The sequence below is a fragment of the Strix uralensis genome, chromosome 5 (genome assembly GCF_047716275.1).
Source record: "Strix uralensis isolate ZFMK-TIS-50842 chromosome 5, bStrUra1, whole genome shotgun sequence".
Taxonomy (NCBI): domain Eukaryota; kingdom Metazoa; phylum Chordata; class Aves; order Strigiformes; family Strigidae; genus Strix; species Strix uralensis.
In genome coordinates, this window is record NC_133976.1 from 7,851,425 (window position 1) to 7,868,193 (window position 16,769).

Consider the following 16,769-nt stretch of genomic DNA (forward strand, 5'->3'; position numbering starts at 1 on the left):
TTGTTTGCTGAGTTGTTTTTGTTGAGAGCAAAACAGACTATACATTGTCCTGGTGGTGCTGAGCAGAGGAGGGGGACAGGAAAGCACTACTTGGTATCAGGTGAGCGTGCAATCTTGTTCACATTCACAGCTGGCACTTAGGCAGGGGTGGGAAGTAAGCCCCACCCCTAAATTCAATACAGTTTACAGCAACTAAGACGAATCCTGGTTTTTTGCATTAGATGGGACATGGCCAAAGTGAGCATAACCAGGTGTTCTGCCCAAGGCATCTGAAAGTCCTAACCCACTCTTACAGTAAAGTCACAGAGATCATGATTGCGGAAAGCAATGTCAGAAGGGTTTAGAGTGAGCTGGACTAATAGCACACTGATGGCCCTTCACATAATTTCAGCAAGCCAGTCCAGTTCATTTAACTGGCAGAAAAATAATGCAGCAAAGAAAAACAGGAAAAAGAAATATTTTTCTGCCAGTTTAGTGGGCTGAACTGGCTCATGAAGGGACCTGACAGGGCCAGGGCCTGTGCAAGGGAGGGAGCAGGCCCTGCGTAAAAATGCAGGTAGTGCTTTTAGCAATAGCAAGATGTTAAAGATTGCTTCAGCCATTCGGAGGAGTATCACCCTGCATATTCCTGCCATCTGACCACTGATGGGGGGCGATACTGGCAGCAGTGTAAGAAGCTACCCACTCTATCTTCTCTGTAAAGTTTTACATCAGCATGCTCATATGGAGAGGGGTGTCTGCATGAGAAGTCTCTCTTCTCTCTCAAAGTGATCTCAAAGTGATCAAAGCAATCTCCTGCTGCTCCGGGTATGCCTAAAGTTACTGTTGATGAAAGGAATTAGAGGGAGAACACACACTCCTCTGGTTTCAAGGTGGTTTCTTTTGTGTATTGAGTGGTCCTTTGTGCAGCACCACATCAGGACAGTTTCTTGTAAGGCAAGGCAGTCAGCATCCTGTCCCCCTTCTGTTGTGAGATTCTGTGTGGAGAGAGAAGTAATATCCCTACCCCTCATCTCTGTGAACATATGATAGTAAAAAAACAAGAGACAGCACGAAGTATTCAGAAACAGGTATAGAGTGTGAAGCTACTTTGAACTCAGTTATTGGAAGCTGCCCTAACTTTATGACAGAGTTCAAGAACCAGAAGACATGTGGAAACAATCCAGACAGCGACAGGACCCTACCTGCTTGCAAACTTTAGCTCCTCCAATTTGGCCGCAGTTCAGCACAACCTTTCCCTCAATCCTCACTCCCATAGACATGAACTCGATACAAATTCCCTCAATTTGGCCAAAGCCAGCAGATATTTTGAGTCAATTTGCCTTTTTTTGATCTGAAGTGGAAAGGGAGGGCAGGAAAGGAGCCACCTTGCTGGGACTGTGGGGAGTGAGAAGGACTCACCCACTGCAACATGCACTTCCCACCTCCAACATGCTTACCTTGCTTTGCTTTCTGTCCAGGTAGAACTGATGTTGACTAATGGCCATAGCCCAGATAGACTTTATTAGTGCTGGACAGGCGTACCACGTATGCACAGCGATGCCACTATGTCCAAAAGTCCTCCTAGTCACAGATGCCCTGGAGAGGAGAAAAGAATGAACTGGGGTTACACCAAGGTTTCCTCAGATTGTTTTCTGTGGGAGAACCTATCACAGACCTCATAGTAAAAGCTGCTGTCTTTACTGTGCACACTCTTGTGCTAATGGGAAAAAATGCTTAGAGAGCAGCAATAAATAGCTATTCAAGCCAGGAGAGCATTTACTTTAATAACTCAAGTTAGCAAGCTCCAGAGGACTAACAGTAAACATCATCCAGTTTGTCCAGTTCAGACAGTATTCCTGGGTTTGGCTGAGCTGATGCTGACCTGCTACCTGTCCCAGGGGAGTCACCAATGCCAAAGCATGCGTGAATCCTCTGTGTCTCATCACATGCTGAGGCCAAGTCTTCACACCCTCCACTATCTCTGGCTTTGGACGGTGACTCTCAAATATTAGGACCCAGGTGACAACTAAAGATCCACAGGATCAGTGGCTGCTTTAGACAATGTGGGAGAAACTCTTCAGGTACCTTGATTTCCCCAGTTGTAAACAGATTAGCAGGACTTGCCACGTGGTATGGGAAAGGGGAGTTGGGAGGCTTGCAGAGGGCTGCCTAGTGCCCTGGAGAGAAGAATGTTACTCAGCGATTAGCTGAGTGAATATAAAAACAGGAAAAATAAGAGCTAAATGTTTCCTCTCTGGGACTCCCAATTGTCCTCAAATATTAGCAAAAAACACAGGTTAGGTTTCCCCATGCTTTCACAGCTGTTCAAAACCACTTGATTATTCCTCCCCACCCCTCAACTCTAACCCCACCATCAGAGCCCCTAACACTGGCACACACAGGCTCACAGTGTCCTGGTCTGCAGAACAACCCCCACTGCAGAGATGTAGCACTGGCTGTAGTAAACCAAGCCACTGATCTACAGAGCCCCAAATAAATGAAGTCCTCCCCTCCAGCCTGTTAAGAAGAGTCTCGTGGTGGAGTACCATTATGAAAAGAACGTGAGCACGGGTACAGAGGTTAGCTCAGAAATGTGACACTTTTGTTACAACCTTTCACATTGGGACATGGATGGTGAAAAGGGGCCAGTGCAAGAGAGCCTGGGGAGCAGGGTGTGCTACACAGGGGTTGCCACAGTCCATAGCCAGCAGGCACTGTGCGATGCAGATGTGCAGGTGACACTGCAGGACAGCCCAGGAGCTCTACTGGGCAGTGCAAGGGATGGTTGACTCTTTTACCAGCACTCAGAAGTCCTCATGCCTGCTAAGGAAGTGGTTCCCCTCCTGCACCTGCACTAGCCACCTCTCCTCTGGTGCCTGTGGGCTACCACCCTCTCCAAAATTGGAGGTTAACATGGGGAGGGGAGGCACACAGTCAAAGAAAGTTGTGATAGAGCCAAGAATGAAAGAAAAGCAAAACTCTGAAGCAAAATGGGAACTGCTGACCAGGTTCAGCCTGGGAGAAGGCTGAAAGCTTTCTGGGCCTTTTCAGTGCTGCAAAATGTGCTAAAGCCAAATTGTGAAGCTACAAATTGCAGTGAAATTTCTCTGAGAAAACAGCCGCAGCCAATGCAAACAAGGTCTGAGACAACTGGGATCTCATGTTTCAGTGTTACCCTGTGCTGAGTCCTTTCCATGTGACTGGAGCAGAAGACCTTGTCCCATTCTGAGTACTGCTCTTGTCAGAAAACTCTCCAGGGATGCAACAGGATGGGGGCTGACGGTCCTAATGAGGATGATGCTGGGCTGCCTCATCCCTGTCACTGGACAGGGAATGAAGGCTGTGCTGGGAGGTGCTCTTGAGTTGAGGCTGGAGAGGGGATCCAACTCTGGATGTTTTGTGTTGGTTTAAGGGACACAAACCACTATTGGCATATAAGGCTCTAAGGCATTAAGGCACTCAAACATGGGCTAAAGCCTTAATTCTGGCGTCATCCTATTCAGTTCAAATGCAGTTACTAGTTTTGAACTCTCAGAAACATATTTTGCAAGCCATTCATCTCATCCTAAAAGCAGTGATTTCCAATTTTTTTTCTTTTTGGGATCTGTATGTGTTTCCCATCAAAACCACACACCCTGTTAGAAAGTCTGCAGGCTTTGCTGGTCAGAACTGTGGACTTGCTTTTCACAGCTGTCTTTTGGGGACCTGTGAGAGATGGCCCATGGGTGTTTTTTCCATGACCTCCCTCCACATGTGCTGTGGAATTAACCCTGTTGTTACCCCCTAAAACATCATTTCCTTCCTTTACGGGATAAGTAACCGCGATGAAGAGAGGTTAAATGGCTTGTTGGGGACAGGAAGCCACGGGCAGAGGCAGGGATTAAAAACCATACATTGTGCTGCCCAGCCCTGGCCACAGCCACGGAGCCGTGCTTGCTCTCCTGCGACTGTGGCTTCGCTGACTCAGGCTCTGGTTTGGCTACACAGAGAGGAATGTGGAGAGAGCACTGTGCTGGCTACTCCTCCGCCTCCACACGCTGAACAACTCCTCGCAGGAGTCCATCCCACTTGGCTGGGAGACTACAACCCGAGCTGTGTTCCTACCACGCCACTGCAATGTGCCTTGCTGCCTTACAGCCAGAGTACCAGTTCGACCTGGATGGTGGTACTCTCTAGATATGAAAATCAACCAAATTAATTCCCTTGTAGTGAGAAAGTACCAGGCTGACAAGCTGGGATAGGGTTTTGTCCTCCTGGTCTTGATTCAGAGAAACAATGCAACGGAATAAAAAACGGAAGCTCTTCTGTGTCAGTAATTCCTATCATCTAAATACAAATGAGACAGAAGAGGTTCCTCTGTGCGGTCACATTTCATGCATGACACTGAGTTGCAAATATCATCATGATTTTAACATCCCAGAGGGATCTGATTTCTTCTTTTTGCAATTGCTGCTTCCAGGAAATGGCCAGCCTGGGCGTTTAGGGGCTTCTCACTGCTGGTTGCTCACAGCACACGTTTCTGACGCTTCGTCTGCTGCTGGAGGCTTGGTGGGGGAAGGAGTACACCACCCCCAGCTCCCGGTGCTGGAAGATCTTCCAGCGTATTCTCAACTTTGGGAATTTGCTCTGCTAGATTTCATGCGACTATTTACATGCTTAATATTAAGCAGATGCTTTAAGGCTCTGCTGACCTGGAGCTGCACAATGATACGAGCTGCCCTACTCAGTTTTAGCTTTAACAAAATGCACTGATGGAAACAAGCACCCGTTGTATTGGTGTGACCATGTTCATATCAGGGCAAATACACGCAGAAACTGCATGCAAACTTCCCTTAATAAAAGTACATATATTAGTACACAGATAGGCACGGGAAACAGGTGAAACAGGATCACAGCTGAGTGATCAGCAAAACACGCTACTACCAGCAGCACATCAAATCGGTCTGGGAAGAGAGCTGGTTTCCATCAGCTGTATTCACACCTACTTTGCAAGTGGGACATTGCTTTTAGCGAGAACAACTTACAGAGCAATATACCCACTAGTCACTGTCTGCCCTAACCATCCACTAACACAAACGAGCAAAGGGTGCAGAATGTAGTGATTAGATGCAGCACAGTCACTTGAACTCTCGTTCCTACGTTAGGTCTTTAAAGTAAGAAAAAAAAGACTCCTGTGCCAAAAAGACTTGAGATGGGCTTCCATCCAGAGTGCCAGTAAACCTCTGGTACTGTGCCATTCCTTTCAGTTGTGCTACTGAATATTTATTTACAAGGAAGCATGTGAGTACAAAATCTGGCGCCCATCTCCAGGCTCCAAGTGCAACACAGGGACAAGGCAACCCCCCTTCCACACACGGGGGTTACTGGCACCGCAGCTGGGGCACCTGAGCTGCTCAGCCCCGGGGGTCAGAAGGTGCCAAATAGAGGGAAGGAAAAAAAAAAAAACCGCTAGGAGCTGAGGGGAAACACATCCTCAAAAACACCCACTCGAGTCCAAAATGTCCCACTGGAAGGAAGCAGCAGTCCCCAGCTTGGTACCCGCTGCCCCTTGCTTACGGTTTCCCCAGCTACCAAGCGCAGCAAGTCCCGCACAGCGGTGGGGGGAGCGGGCTCGCCACGACCCGACTCGGCGCTGCAAAGCCCGGCTCGGCACGGCTCAGCGTGGCTCAGCACGGCTAGCCCGGCTCGGCACGGCTCACCCCGGCTCGGCGCTGCAAAGCCCAGCTTGGCGCTGTAACGCGCAGCTCGGCGCGGCTAGACCAGCTCGGCTCGGCTTGGCTCGGCTCAGCCTGGCTCAGCACCGCTCAGCCCGGCTCGGCACGGCTCAGCCCGGCTCGTCTCGCCTCGCTGCTCACCTGCGCGGGTCGTGCACCTCCACGGAGAACTTCTTCTCGCGGAAATAGAGGTTCTCCAGCTGCCTCCATTGGAAGATCTGCGGGGAGAAGAAGAGGATGAGGCGTCTCCGCGCAGTCCCTTGCCCAGCCCTGCCCGCCGCGCCGCTTCCTCCCGGCGCTGCGGCGGGGCTGCCCCGCTCCGCTCCGCTCCGCCCCGGCTCGGCTCGGCCCGGCTCGGCTCGGCCCCGCGTCCCGCCCAGCAGCTGCGGGGCAGCCCCGGGGGCGGGCGGCTCCTTCCCGCCCGGCCCCCGCTGCCTGCGGCGGGCTCGGTGCTGGGGGGGAAGCGGGGGAGGGCGCTGGTTTTACTTTGCAGGGCGAAATACGGTTTGAACATATGCAAGCCACGAGAAAATCGGGATTCGGGTTTTTTTTTGCTTCAAGTCACGGGAAAATCGGGATTCGGGGACTTTCTCCTTCGAGGGCTGGCAGCTGGTGTGTGCTGGGCTCTGGCACAGGAGCCTCGGGCAAGGTGTGCAGGGCAGACCTCGGGGGGCGGAGGTGGCCTGGCTGGGCAGGTGAGAGCCCCATGGGGGCAACTGGTGGCCTGGACGAGCAGGTAACGGCCCCATGGGGGCAACTTGCACTGCTCCCCTGAAGTGCGATACGCAGCCCTGCTTTTACCCCCGCAATCAGCGTAAAACTCGCGCGAGCACAAGCCGAGCGGGGGCAGCTGATCGATCCCCAGAGCCGGCAGGCTGGTGTTGGTGAAGCCCAAGGCTCCAGCGTGCTCCGGCGGAGCCAAACGCAGCCATAAGCAAGTCACACTCCTGCCTCTGTTTTACAGGCTGCCCTGTTGGGGCATCTCAAAGCAGCACCCGGAGAAAGCCAATGCTAGCACTAAGGGGGGAAACTGAGGCATGAAGCAGTCACGGGAGGAAAATGCAGCTCTCCCGGGTGCTGGCTGCGTGCCCTCGCCCCCGAGTCAGCATGGGGCAGCCCTGGGGGTCTCTGCCTGCCCACTGAGTGTCCGTGCCCCTGGGCAGTGGGATGCACTCACGTGGTCCCTGTACCCCACACTTCTGCTGTGAAATAATCCCCATCTCCCAGGCGGGAGGGAGGACTGACCGCAGAAGCAGCGCGAAGGACGCGGTGACTGCAAAACACCGTGTCAGCTCTGCAAACCACTGCACCGTCACCGCCATGGACAGGTCCACCACCACCTCCTATTTACAAATGAGTAAACCAAAATCTAAACCCTGGCTTCCAGGCTGCTAATCCACAGGGAGGAGGCAGCCTCCATCCCCCTGGGCATCTCGCAGTTCGGCTTCCCTGCGCTGCCCCGAGCAAGCAGCGGAGCTTGGGGAGCGTAACCTCGCTGCTGGGGAGCAGAGCCAGCAGAGCTTTCCCTGATTTATACTCCTCCCACTACAAGCAGCTTCTGTGGAGTTCCTGTCCTACCCCCAAGGAAGGCGCTGGCTCCTGCCATGCCAAGATAAGCCGCTTGCCAGTGTCAGCGCTCTGGAGATAAGTAAACAGGAGGCGTAATTTGATTTGCACTGATTAAGCTGCTGGTGGAGGTAAAAATCGAGAAAATAAAACACAGCGAGGACCCAGAATTTTCTCCTTGCAAAACTGAAAATATTTGTGTTTGTAAAAGTTTCCAACCAAGAGTTGGTTTTTGGGGGTGGGTGGGGTGGGTTCTTTTCTTTCTGTAAGGGGGTGTTTGGAAGGAAGGGTGGGGTATGGGGGGCACTGAGCTGCCCCATACCCTTGCGTTGCAGGAGGGTAGGGGGTGAAGGGGGCCAGGAGGGATGGGAAGCTTGAAGAGCTGGGTTACACATTATTTTATTCCACTGGAAAAAATAATCGCTGCATAAAAGTTGTAATCACCAAATGAAGCCCAGAAATACCCACTATTTTACCGACGGAGGACAGATGTGGGCTGAAAGTATTAAGCCAGGAGCTGAGGTCTGAACGTGAAGTCTGTCTCCCCTGCAAGCACCCAGCGCTGCAGCTGAGCTCCAAAGGCACAAAAAGGAAGTTTTGGGCCTAAACTCCCACTGACAACAACTGGGGTCAAGTCTGAGACTGCCATGTGGGCTGCCAAAAACATCCCTCCGTGCTTCCAGATGCCAGTCCGCAAGGCGGGGAGGATAACGCGGCCGTGCTGCACAGCATGTGCAGAGGACGTGTTTGGGAGGCGCTCAGACATGTGGAACACATAAGAGTCTACAAAACCAGCAGATCACACCCTTCAGAAAATATCCCTCTGTCCCCAGGTCCCCTGTTGTCATTTATGACCAAACTTCGGCGTGGCGCAGAAGGAATTTGAAAGCCTTTTCTGAGCTGCTGGCAGCCACTCTCCTCTCCATCCTCCTCCCTCGGACTCTGACGGACTGTCCCCTGTACTCCAATCCTTTCCTATTTGTCCTCTCTGCTACCAAACCTCAATGCTCTGTTCGTTAACTGCAGTTCCGTTTCCCTTCGATGATTAACTCCAACTGTCCAAACACACAGGGCTCTGGGGGGGCTGTTCAGACACACAAATGTAGGCGTCGGGTGCCATTTTCCATGCCCCTGGGTACCCTGCCTGGCCCCTGGCTGCTGCCCCAGGAGGGAAGAAGGGAGCCTGGTGTAGGTCTGGTGCGTATCTGCCAGCCCTACACAGACGTCTTGGATCCCTAGCAGTGCCTAAAACGGAATTAGACACCTACGGTTTGGGCAACAGAGCAGCTCCCCAGATCGCGGCATTTTTATATTTAGTTTCTTTGTTTTTCTTGGCAGGGTGTGGAAGGAGGCAAATCCAGACTCTTGGGAGGAAGGGGGTGAAAATGACCCCACAACCTGAGTTTGTGTCTTTTTTTCCATAGCCCTGCTCTCCAGAACATACACGTGTGTTTTGCCATTGCTCTAACTGCTCTCCCCTTGCTCCCCAAATATTATTCTGCAGCCTCCCACTCCTTTTGCCCACATTGATCTGAGACATGTCACCCTTCCTATACGTAAGGAATCCAATCTGCAAAAATGTGAATGCCCACAAAAAAGTATCCGCTTTCCTGTTAGCTGATCACAACCCCTCAGGAGAAACAAAGCCTAAGGTCTCCCTTCAGCCAGACCTCCTAATGTAAGCAAGCTGTTCCCTTCACCAGTTGCCCAGCTTACATACAGTTTCAAATTGATGTTGTTAATTCAGTGACAGATGCACAAGGTGCCATTAGTGGGTCTTCTTAAATGGAAGCATAATTTTTACCCATCAAGATCCTTTTACCACACTGGTGCTTGCAACCTTCACTGGGGAATACGAGCCACAGCAGGGAGCTGGTCGTAATTTCATCAGAGTCTTGCGGAAATGCAGTGACAACAGATGCGTGCTGGTTGTGGGGCTAGTTTGAGTCAAAGCATCCATGTTCATGGCAGGTTTGCCTCTTCCTACACCGAGACTGGGTCTGGTTTTGGGTTGTTTGGCTTATGATTGTCTTTGGTTGGTTTGCAGGGCTGAATTCAACGCCTGCCCTTGTGGGTGGGACAATTCGTGTTGGCTTTACTGGAGTTGTATTAGGGCTGTAGTGACTTTTGCCAGACGAAAGGTACCTCACAGCAGGGACTGGGACAGCATGTCCCCAAACACGCTGGAAATGAGGCTTAGGAGACTAAAGTGCCTCAGTAATACAAGCTGAGAGCACAGTTCCCCTGCCCTTTAGTATCTGCCTTCACTCGGAGCCTGCAGACAAGGGGACAATTAGTGGTGCTTGCGGTGGGCTGAGTTTCTGTGATGTGGTGGTTTGCCCGCTGGGATCTCTTCTGAGGTCAGCAGCCCATTTTGGATCATGAAGCACTGGACAGCTTTCAGATGGGAACAATTTTTGGTAGTGGCCATCATTACAGGCTGCACATGAGATCATTTAATCTTCAATAGATACTTAAGGAAGTCTCCCTGAGACTGGCTTTTGAGCACAGCTGCACACTCTCACATGCATGTGAAAGGGAACGGGGCTACTAAAAGAGGAGAAAAGAATTACTCTTATTCCCTCCTTCTCTGGGGGGACCGTGCCCACTGTGGGCTCTGTTTCATCGTGCCAATAAAACTGGAACCTACACTATCACTTGAATTTTGCAAAACTGCTTATCAACCCATAAACATTCAAGGGAATAATTGTTCCCTGTCAGACCATGTGTACTGTGGGTGGGTGGGGAGGCTATGGTGGAGAAGCCAGTGCCAGAAATGGCTTTTTTGCAAAGCTGGCAGCCTAGAAGAGGAGCCAGAGGAGAGATCCGAGTGCTGCACGGTGTGCTGCAGAGAATTCAGGTGCAAGCTACAGGAATTTTCTCACTGGAAAACCCTTCCAAGAGGCAGGCAAGCTTGCCAGGCACCAGATGTTTGTGACTAGTTACAAAGAGCTGCAGTCAAAGCCCTTCAGACGCAAGCTTCTTTTGTGAGCACACTTGTGGTTTGCTGGCTGCTCCCTAATTAAGCTGAGCCTGGAGGAGAGGAGGCCCAGGGATCTGCATCCGTTTCAGCCATGTGAGTCTGAAGAAGGTTTTTACCATTTTTATTGACCGTGGGGCTGGTGCCGTGGAGTTTGCACACAGCAGGAGGTAGGGTCAGCGTGAGAGCATTTGAAAAATGCCAGAGGTTCCTGATAAAGAAGGGAGGGTATTCTGTGAATGAAACATTGGGGAGCGTTTCTGGCATGGTCACTCATGTCCTGGGTGACCTGGACTTTGCTGAGGTGTGGGGAGCTTGAGTTACTCTATGCTAGGCACTGGGCTGTGCTCTGTCCCTCTGTGCTCGGGAAGCCTTGCCCAAGTATCCTGTGGAGGGACTGTGCCATACATTTGGGAACCCTTGGCAGTAATGAGGCTGTTGCTGGCTCCAGTGTTGCCCTGCAGCTCAAGGACAGGACAGAGAGGGTTCCTGAAGGGCAGCACTGGTGGTTGGTGCACAGTGCTCTCTGGATTACAGTACCTAGAGAAACATGCCCAAATAGTACCTTTTGGAATAATTCTCAGGCTTCTCTCTCCTGGGGTTGAGGTACTGGGTCCCTGATACTGACTTCTGCCTGCTGTGCCCAGAAGAGCTGGGCTTGGCACAGAGCTGGGCAGTGTGCACTGTGGCTGGACAACCCCGTGGGGACTGTGAACCATTTTGCATTGTGTCTATCAAGAACCAGATATAAATGCCCAGGTATTTGGCATCTTGTTTTCTTTCCCTTTTCTGTGTGTATGTCTTCCCCTGAAGCACCTGAGATGGGGCACAGGCAGAATGGGATTACTCAGCGATGCACACGCTCTCAGGGGTTTCAGATATCACGCTTGGTGGCTGTTCAGAATCAAACCATCTGCAGAAGTCTACACAGGATCTAACTGCTGTTTGTCTGCTCTCTTTTGTGATCTAAAGGGGGTTTACAAAGGAAATGGAGACAGACTTTTCTCAGAGGTGCCCAGCAAAAGTACGAGGCAACGGACACAGGTTTCAGGGCTGCAGCAAGTGAAATTCTAACTAGATATATAAAAAACCCCAAAACCCAGAACAATCAGTGAAGGTGGTCAAATACTAGAGCTGTGAGTAATGTGATCGAACTCTGAAGTTGTCCCAACTTTGAGCAGAAGGTTGGGCTAGAGACCTCCAGAGGCCTTTTTGACCTATATTTTTCTTTGATTCTAAGCATCTAATAAATGACCAACTTTAATTGCTGTTGGACTTACTGACCTACATGGCGTCTCCCAGTCCTTCAAGTCTTGCAGCTTCTTAGACGATTAATGCCTTGTTAAATCACACTATGCAGAAGGAACAATCATCCCTCCAAATGCATGGACTACCACCCAGACTGGATGCTCTGAAAGGCTTCTAGGAAAGGCAGGGAAATAACATGGCACATTTCTAACAGCCCAAATGCAACCCCTTCCCTCGCCTACGCTATGGGCAAGAGCCAACCATGGATGACATTCCGATACTAAAACTGGTACTAAACAATGGAACTAAACAATGACAGTACTTTCCACAGCTTGCATGAGTGCAGCTACAAACTCCCGAGTCTTTTGTTTTGCAGTTTAAAGACAAAACAAACCTAAGAAAAAAATTCCTCCTTGGAAATGTAATTCCTTCCACTGAAAAAAACAGCAAGCAAAATTCTAGGGGCTGAGTTATGCAGGAGGTCAGGGTGGAGGTTATGAGCGGTCCCTTTTTGGCCTTAAATTCAATGAAAATCACATCTCCAGCGAAGTCAATGGCAGTTTTGTCCCAGTGATTTCAGTGGGGCCATGGTTTCCGGGCATGGATTTGTGTTCTGCCTCAAGTCAACCCTGCTCCCATCAATCATACCTCTGTCAAACTAGTTAGAGTGAATGAGGAAGGATTTGGTCCAGGCGGAACAGCACCATCTTAGCTCAAACAAATGGGCTCTTGTTTCAGGGGCAGATTTTCCAAGAGATTTCCGTGGGCTGTCACCTGTGAATTAGTGTGACTTGCCGAGGGTGCCCCCAGGTCATGAGATGGGGATGCTGCTGTACCATAACTTAGCCCTCCATCCTGCCACACTTCCATTCATTCCTGTATTTCTATTAGTTTGTTGGTTTTTTTTTTCTTTCACTTCCCAAAACAAAAAAATAAAAGGTTTCCTGTGTGATTTGATGTGGGAAAGAACCCCACCAATGATCTTCCCAGAGGCTTGATGTCCTCCCTTCCCCCATGGAATGAGAGTGGCTTGGCTAAGTGGGACTTTCAGTGGTCTGTCAGCAATCCCAGCTCACTATCTAATTACTTCTTCCCCTCAGGCTTCAGGACTCTTTTTTTGCCAAACAATTTCTGGTCCAATTCGAGATCCCTTTTGCTGTGTGCTGTTCTCATGGGACCACACCACCCCACCAAACATTTCTGGCTTGACCAAACAGAAATTTCATCTAGATCTACATAATCACTACTCTGCACTCATTTCCATTATGGAGAGACAATTCCCTATTAAATTTCAGAGTGGTTTATTGGCTCAGAGAGACAGCAAAGCATCAGATCACAGAGGGAAGAGCTGCTATTTGAACAAAGAATTATTTGTCTACATAATGCAACTTGATATTTGTGTCTATAACTGTATACAGACTGGGAAATCAGACTTTGCCTTTATATACAACCAAATCCACCTTCGCTGCACATATATATCTGGTAGATGCTTTTAGATACCGCATTGCTGTCACCATGCTGGGTGTGTCTAAATCAATAGGTCTACAGATTCTTGTAAGTTAAATTTTCTCCCTTTTATCCTCTGCAAGCAAATCAAAGTGACTAGATCTTTCTGCATTGAAGATCTCTCCTGTCTGACATAATATATACTATGTATTAGACAAAGCATGCCCAGCCTATAGCCTATGAATCAGCTGTGTCGCCCGAGAACGATCTATGCTGCCCACAAACCATTCCTACTACTCTCTTTCCTAAGGATCCTTTTGTCATCTCTATTGGCACGACTGAGGTACATCTATCTTGGAACCAAAATGCAGGAACCGCTATGACCATCCCACACTGCTATGGTGACACACATACGTATTAGTTTGTGTGACTAAAAATACTGCTGTGATGCACCGTGTCTACATATGGGGTGCCACAGCAGCAATCCCAGGTACATGGTAATGGGCTGCAATGCCTGTCCTGAGACTCCTGCCCAGGCCACTGACTTAAAGATGTCTCATTGATAGCCACTGAATGACTGAGCCCCTGCTTGGCTTCATCTGGTGATAAAAATGCCCAGGCTTTTGGAGTAGTGAGTCTTGGTGAGCTAAAAGACAGCATTTGAGAAGGGTGGGGCACGTGGGGAGCCTGCTACCACTTCAGAGCCAAGTATAAGTGCTCAAGGAGGTTGCAATCTCGCTCCAGATCTCCACCCTAACTCCAGGGTGCTGAGGTCCAATTTGTTTCACTTTGTGCTGTCGGAGTGATTTGTCTTTGCATCTTGTTGAAGTTCCTGCTGTGCGCTGCAGAATCATTTAAGACTTGGCTGCTGCTTTTATAGAGAATTACCCTTTAAGACCTGAATACGACAAAGCACTTAGAGCAAGGGTGTTTTACTTTGATGGGACTACTCCTATATTTAATGGTAGCCATGGGCTTGACTTGGCTGGATCGGGGGATGGGATGTCATGCTGTAGCCTTTGTGAATGTAAATTCTCGCAGAAAACCCTGGTGACTGTATGCCTGATGGTATCACCACAGTACACATACACTAAACCACCAAAGCAGTGCTGGTTTCCTTATAAAACAGCAGTGCCTTAGACTATGTATTAGTGTTTACAAGCATTATAGTTGACCAAGCTACTTCTTTACCTAGATAATGGGAACTGAGTATGACTATTTTATGATTGCTTTACCTAGACAATCTACTTAACCATCTGAGATCAGCCCTGTTTCGGAGCAACACTGAAGCAAACTTTAACCAGCTTACACAAGAAAAAGTGGTGATGATGACCTATACCTAACTGTTAATTCATCCTGGTTCAGCCATGGCAAATTCCATGCAGACAAACTCCTTCCATCTTGTTTCGAGCTATGAAGCCCTTGTCTCACTCCCCAAAGGTACTGTGTAGGTTAATGGCTGTTTCTTTCTCTGGCTGCTGTGATTTATGCAGCCTGCACCCATACCCAGCTCCTACAGCTGTGCTGTAGGATACTGATTGTGGGTCAGATGGTGAACGGGATTAGGAACCAATCAAGGTTAAAAATGACCCCTTTTTTTGGCTGGGTTATGCTGAGCTCTGATCCCTTCTCTGGAGCAGTTTCCCTCCTGGCCACACAATTATACCAGCATGACTGAGGAAAGGGCCCAGGGGAGGAAATGAGCAGTGGTGGCAGGATTGCGATGGGAGCAGAGGATGGTGAAGGCCACTTCAGCTGGTACTGCTGCCAAAAGAAACGTTCTCTGAATGACAGCCCAGTGGCATGTCCGGCCAAATCCCGTGGAAGTCCTCAGTGTCAGGGACAAAATCCTGCTTTCCAGCCCAGTGTGCTCTGATCTGATTTATTAATTTCCCAGTGCGTTTGGCAGCTTTTTGGCACAGTGAAGTGCAGTGGTAGGGCATGGGGTAGTGAGTGCTGAAAGGGGAAGAGCCTGGTGCTGAACAGCAGACACCCCAAATTGAGGGCAAGCAGCAGCAAAAAAGGTGCTAGTGGGAACATGGTCTCCTGTGTAACAGGGATGGAATAAGACATTTCATCAGGGGAAAGTCTTAAACTGCTCTTCAACAGTCACAGATCTGGGTCTTACATTTTGATATGGAAGGAAATTGGGTGAGCAACTTCTCTCCGTGAGAAGAAACAGTGTGGTATGGAACCTCTCTTTGTGTATGTCTCCCTCCTCCAGTGCTCCACATTTCCAAATACTAAACCAAGACTGAATTACTGCACTATAAAATGAGTTGAACCCGCCGTGACCTGAAGACTGGTTCAGTTTACAGCCAAGTCCATAATCCAAAAAGCATGAAGGATCAGCAACGGGAAGAGAAATAAAAGCGCTGAGCAGAAGGAGTCAGCAGGTAGTCCTTAACAGTCAGCTAATCACAGTGAATAATTTATTGCAGTAATGCCACTGAGACTCCACTAGCTTTTAAACCAATATTTCCTGGAAATGTTTTCTGCTCCTCTTGTATCATTTGTAAATTTGAAATCTTTTATCCCTGTCTGCAATGCAAAGATGTTTGCAAAGGTCTCAGGAAATGATGATGTTCCAATAAGAGCCCAATTAGACACGAGTCCAATACATTGTCTCTGACCCCACTTGATTCTGGATGCTCTAGACAAAGGCCAGCCCTTTCTGAATACATCCTGTGGCTCGGTGGCATGCCAGTGAGAGGAGCGATACACATGCACCATGCCTCTGACGACAGAAACCAACTTGCTGCCAAATCAAACACTCTCCTTGAACATGAGGGTTTATAACCCCTCCCAAAATCCTGTTCAAAACCAACCAATTCAATGGTAAACCTCTGCATGGGGGGGTCACACTTTTAGTCCTATCTTCAACCCTTCTAAGCTCTTGACCTCTATTGTACCATGCGGCAAGGAGTTATGCAAGTGAATTGGGCTCGCTATAACTGATTTGAATTTCTTGTTTCTTTTGGCTTTTTTGACTATCCTGATGTTTTATGATCAGTCAGGACAGAGACCAATTTGCCAGCTTCCTCCTCCCCATCATTCACTAGTTTTTATACATTTCACATCAATCCCTACTTTATGTTTTCTTAAGTTACTGGTCTGTCATTCCTTCACCACAGGAAGCACAAGTTTAACCACTCCATCAGTGCAATTACTGACTTGACAATGCTTCATTATGCCCTAAAGCAGAGAGGATCTCTATTTGTTCTGCAATAAAGCAGCTCTTAATTAGTCTATTGCTCCTCCTGTGTAAATATCTCATTTTGCCCCTGGAATTGGGAAAGTTCACTCTATCTCTTGCTGTTTGGAAAAGGCCAAGTGACATCACAACAGCAATCTTTCACTTTCTGGACACAATTAATGTGCTGATTACTTTACTCATGCTGTCGACAAGCAGGTGATTTCTCTCTGATCAGACACTTAAAGCTACTGATTTTACTTGTGCTTTGTATTGCTTGGTAGGATGGGTCCAACTCAGCTCTTCTTTTTGCATGTTTAAATGGGAAGTCAATTCATTACCGTTGCTTTGGATTCACAACAATACTACAAATTAAATTCTTCTGTAATGAGAATCCACAGAGCATTGTGGAGACTTTATGGCAAGGGACAGAGTATTTTCATAGCATGCTTCATTTCATCTCAGAGAAAGGATAACGCTGGGAAGAAACGACAGAAACCAATATTTGGCTGTCACAGGGAAAATCTTCGTCAAGCTACATTCACAACTGAATTTTGGGATGCCTCACATTTTATCTTGTTTCCAAAAGTCTTTATTCCCCTCAGGTTCTCTTCAGTCAACCAGAGAATGCAAACACTGA

At 48.9% G+C, this 16,769-nt stretch overlaps 1 protein-coding gene across 5 annotated transcripts in view; it reads right to left on the reverse strand.

Moving 5' to 3' along the window:
* Positions 1-16,769, reverse strand: part of FRMD4A (FERM domain containing 4A) — a 287,785-nt gene that overhangs the window by 36,507 nt on the left and 234,509 nt on the right. For all 5 annotated transcript variants that reach the window (XM_074869807.1, XM_074869806.1, XM_074869805.1 and 2 more), the window contains exons 12-13: positions 5,838-5,914; positions 1,440-1,578 (exon numbers count right to left, since the gene is read on the reverse strand). In XM_074869807.1, the coding sequence (XP_074725908.1) occupies positions 1,440-1,578; positions 5,838-5,914 (216 nt within the window). The remainder of the gene's footprint in view (positions 1-1,439; positions 1,579-5,837; positions 5,915-16,769) is intronic.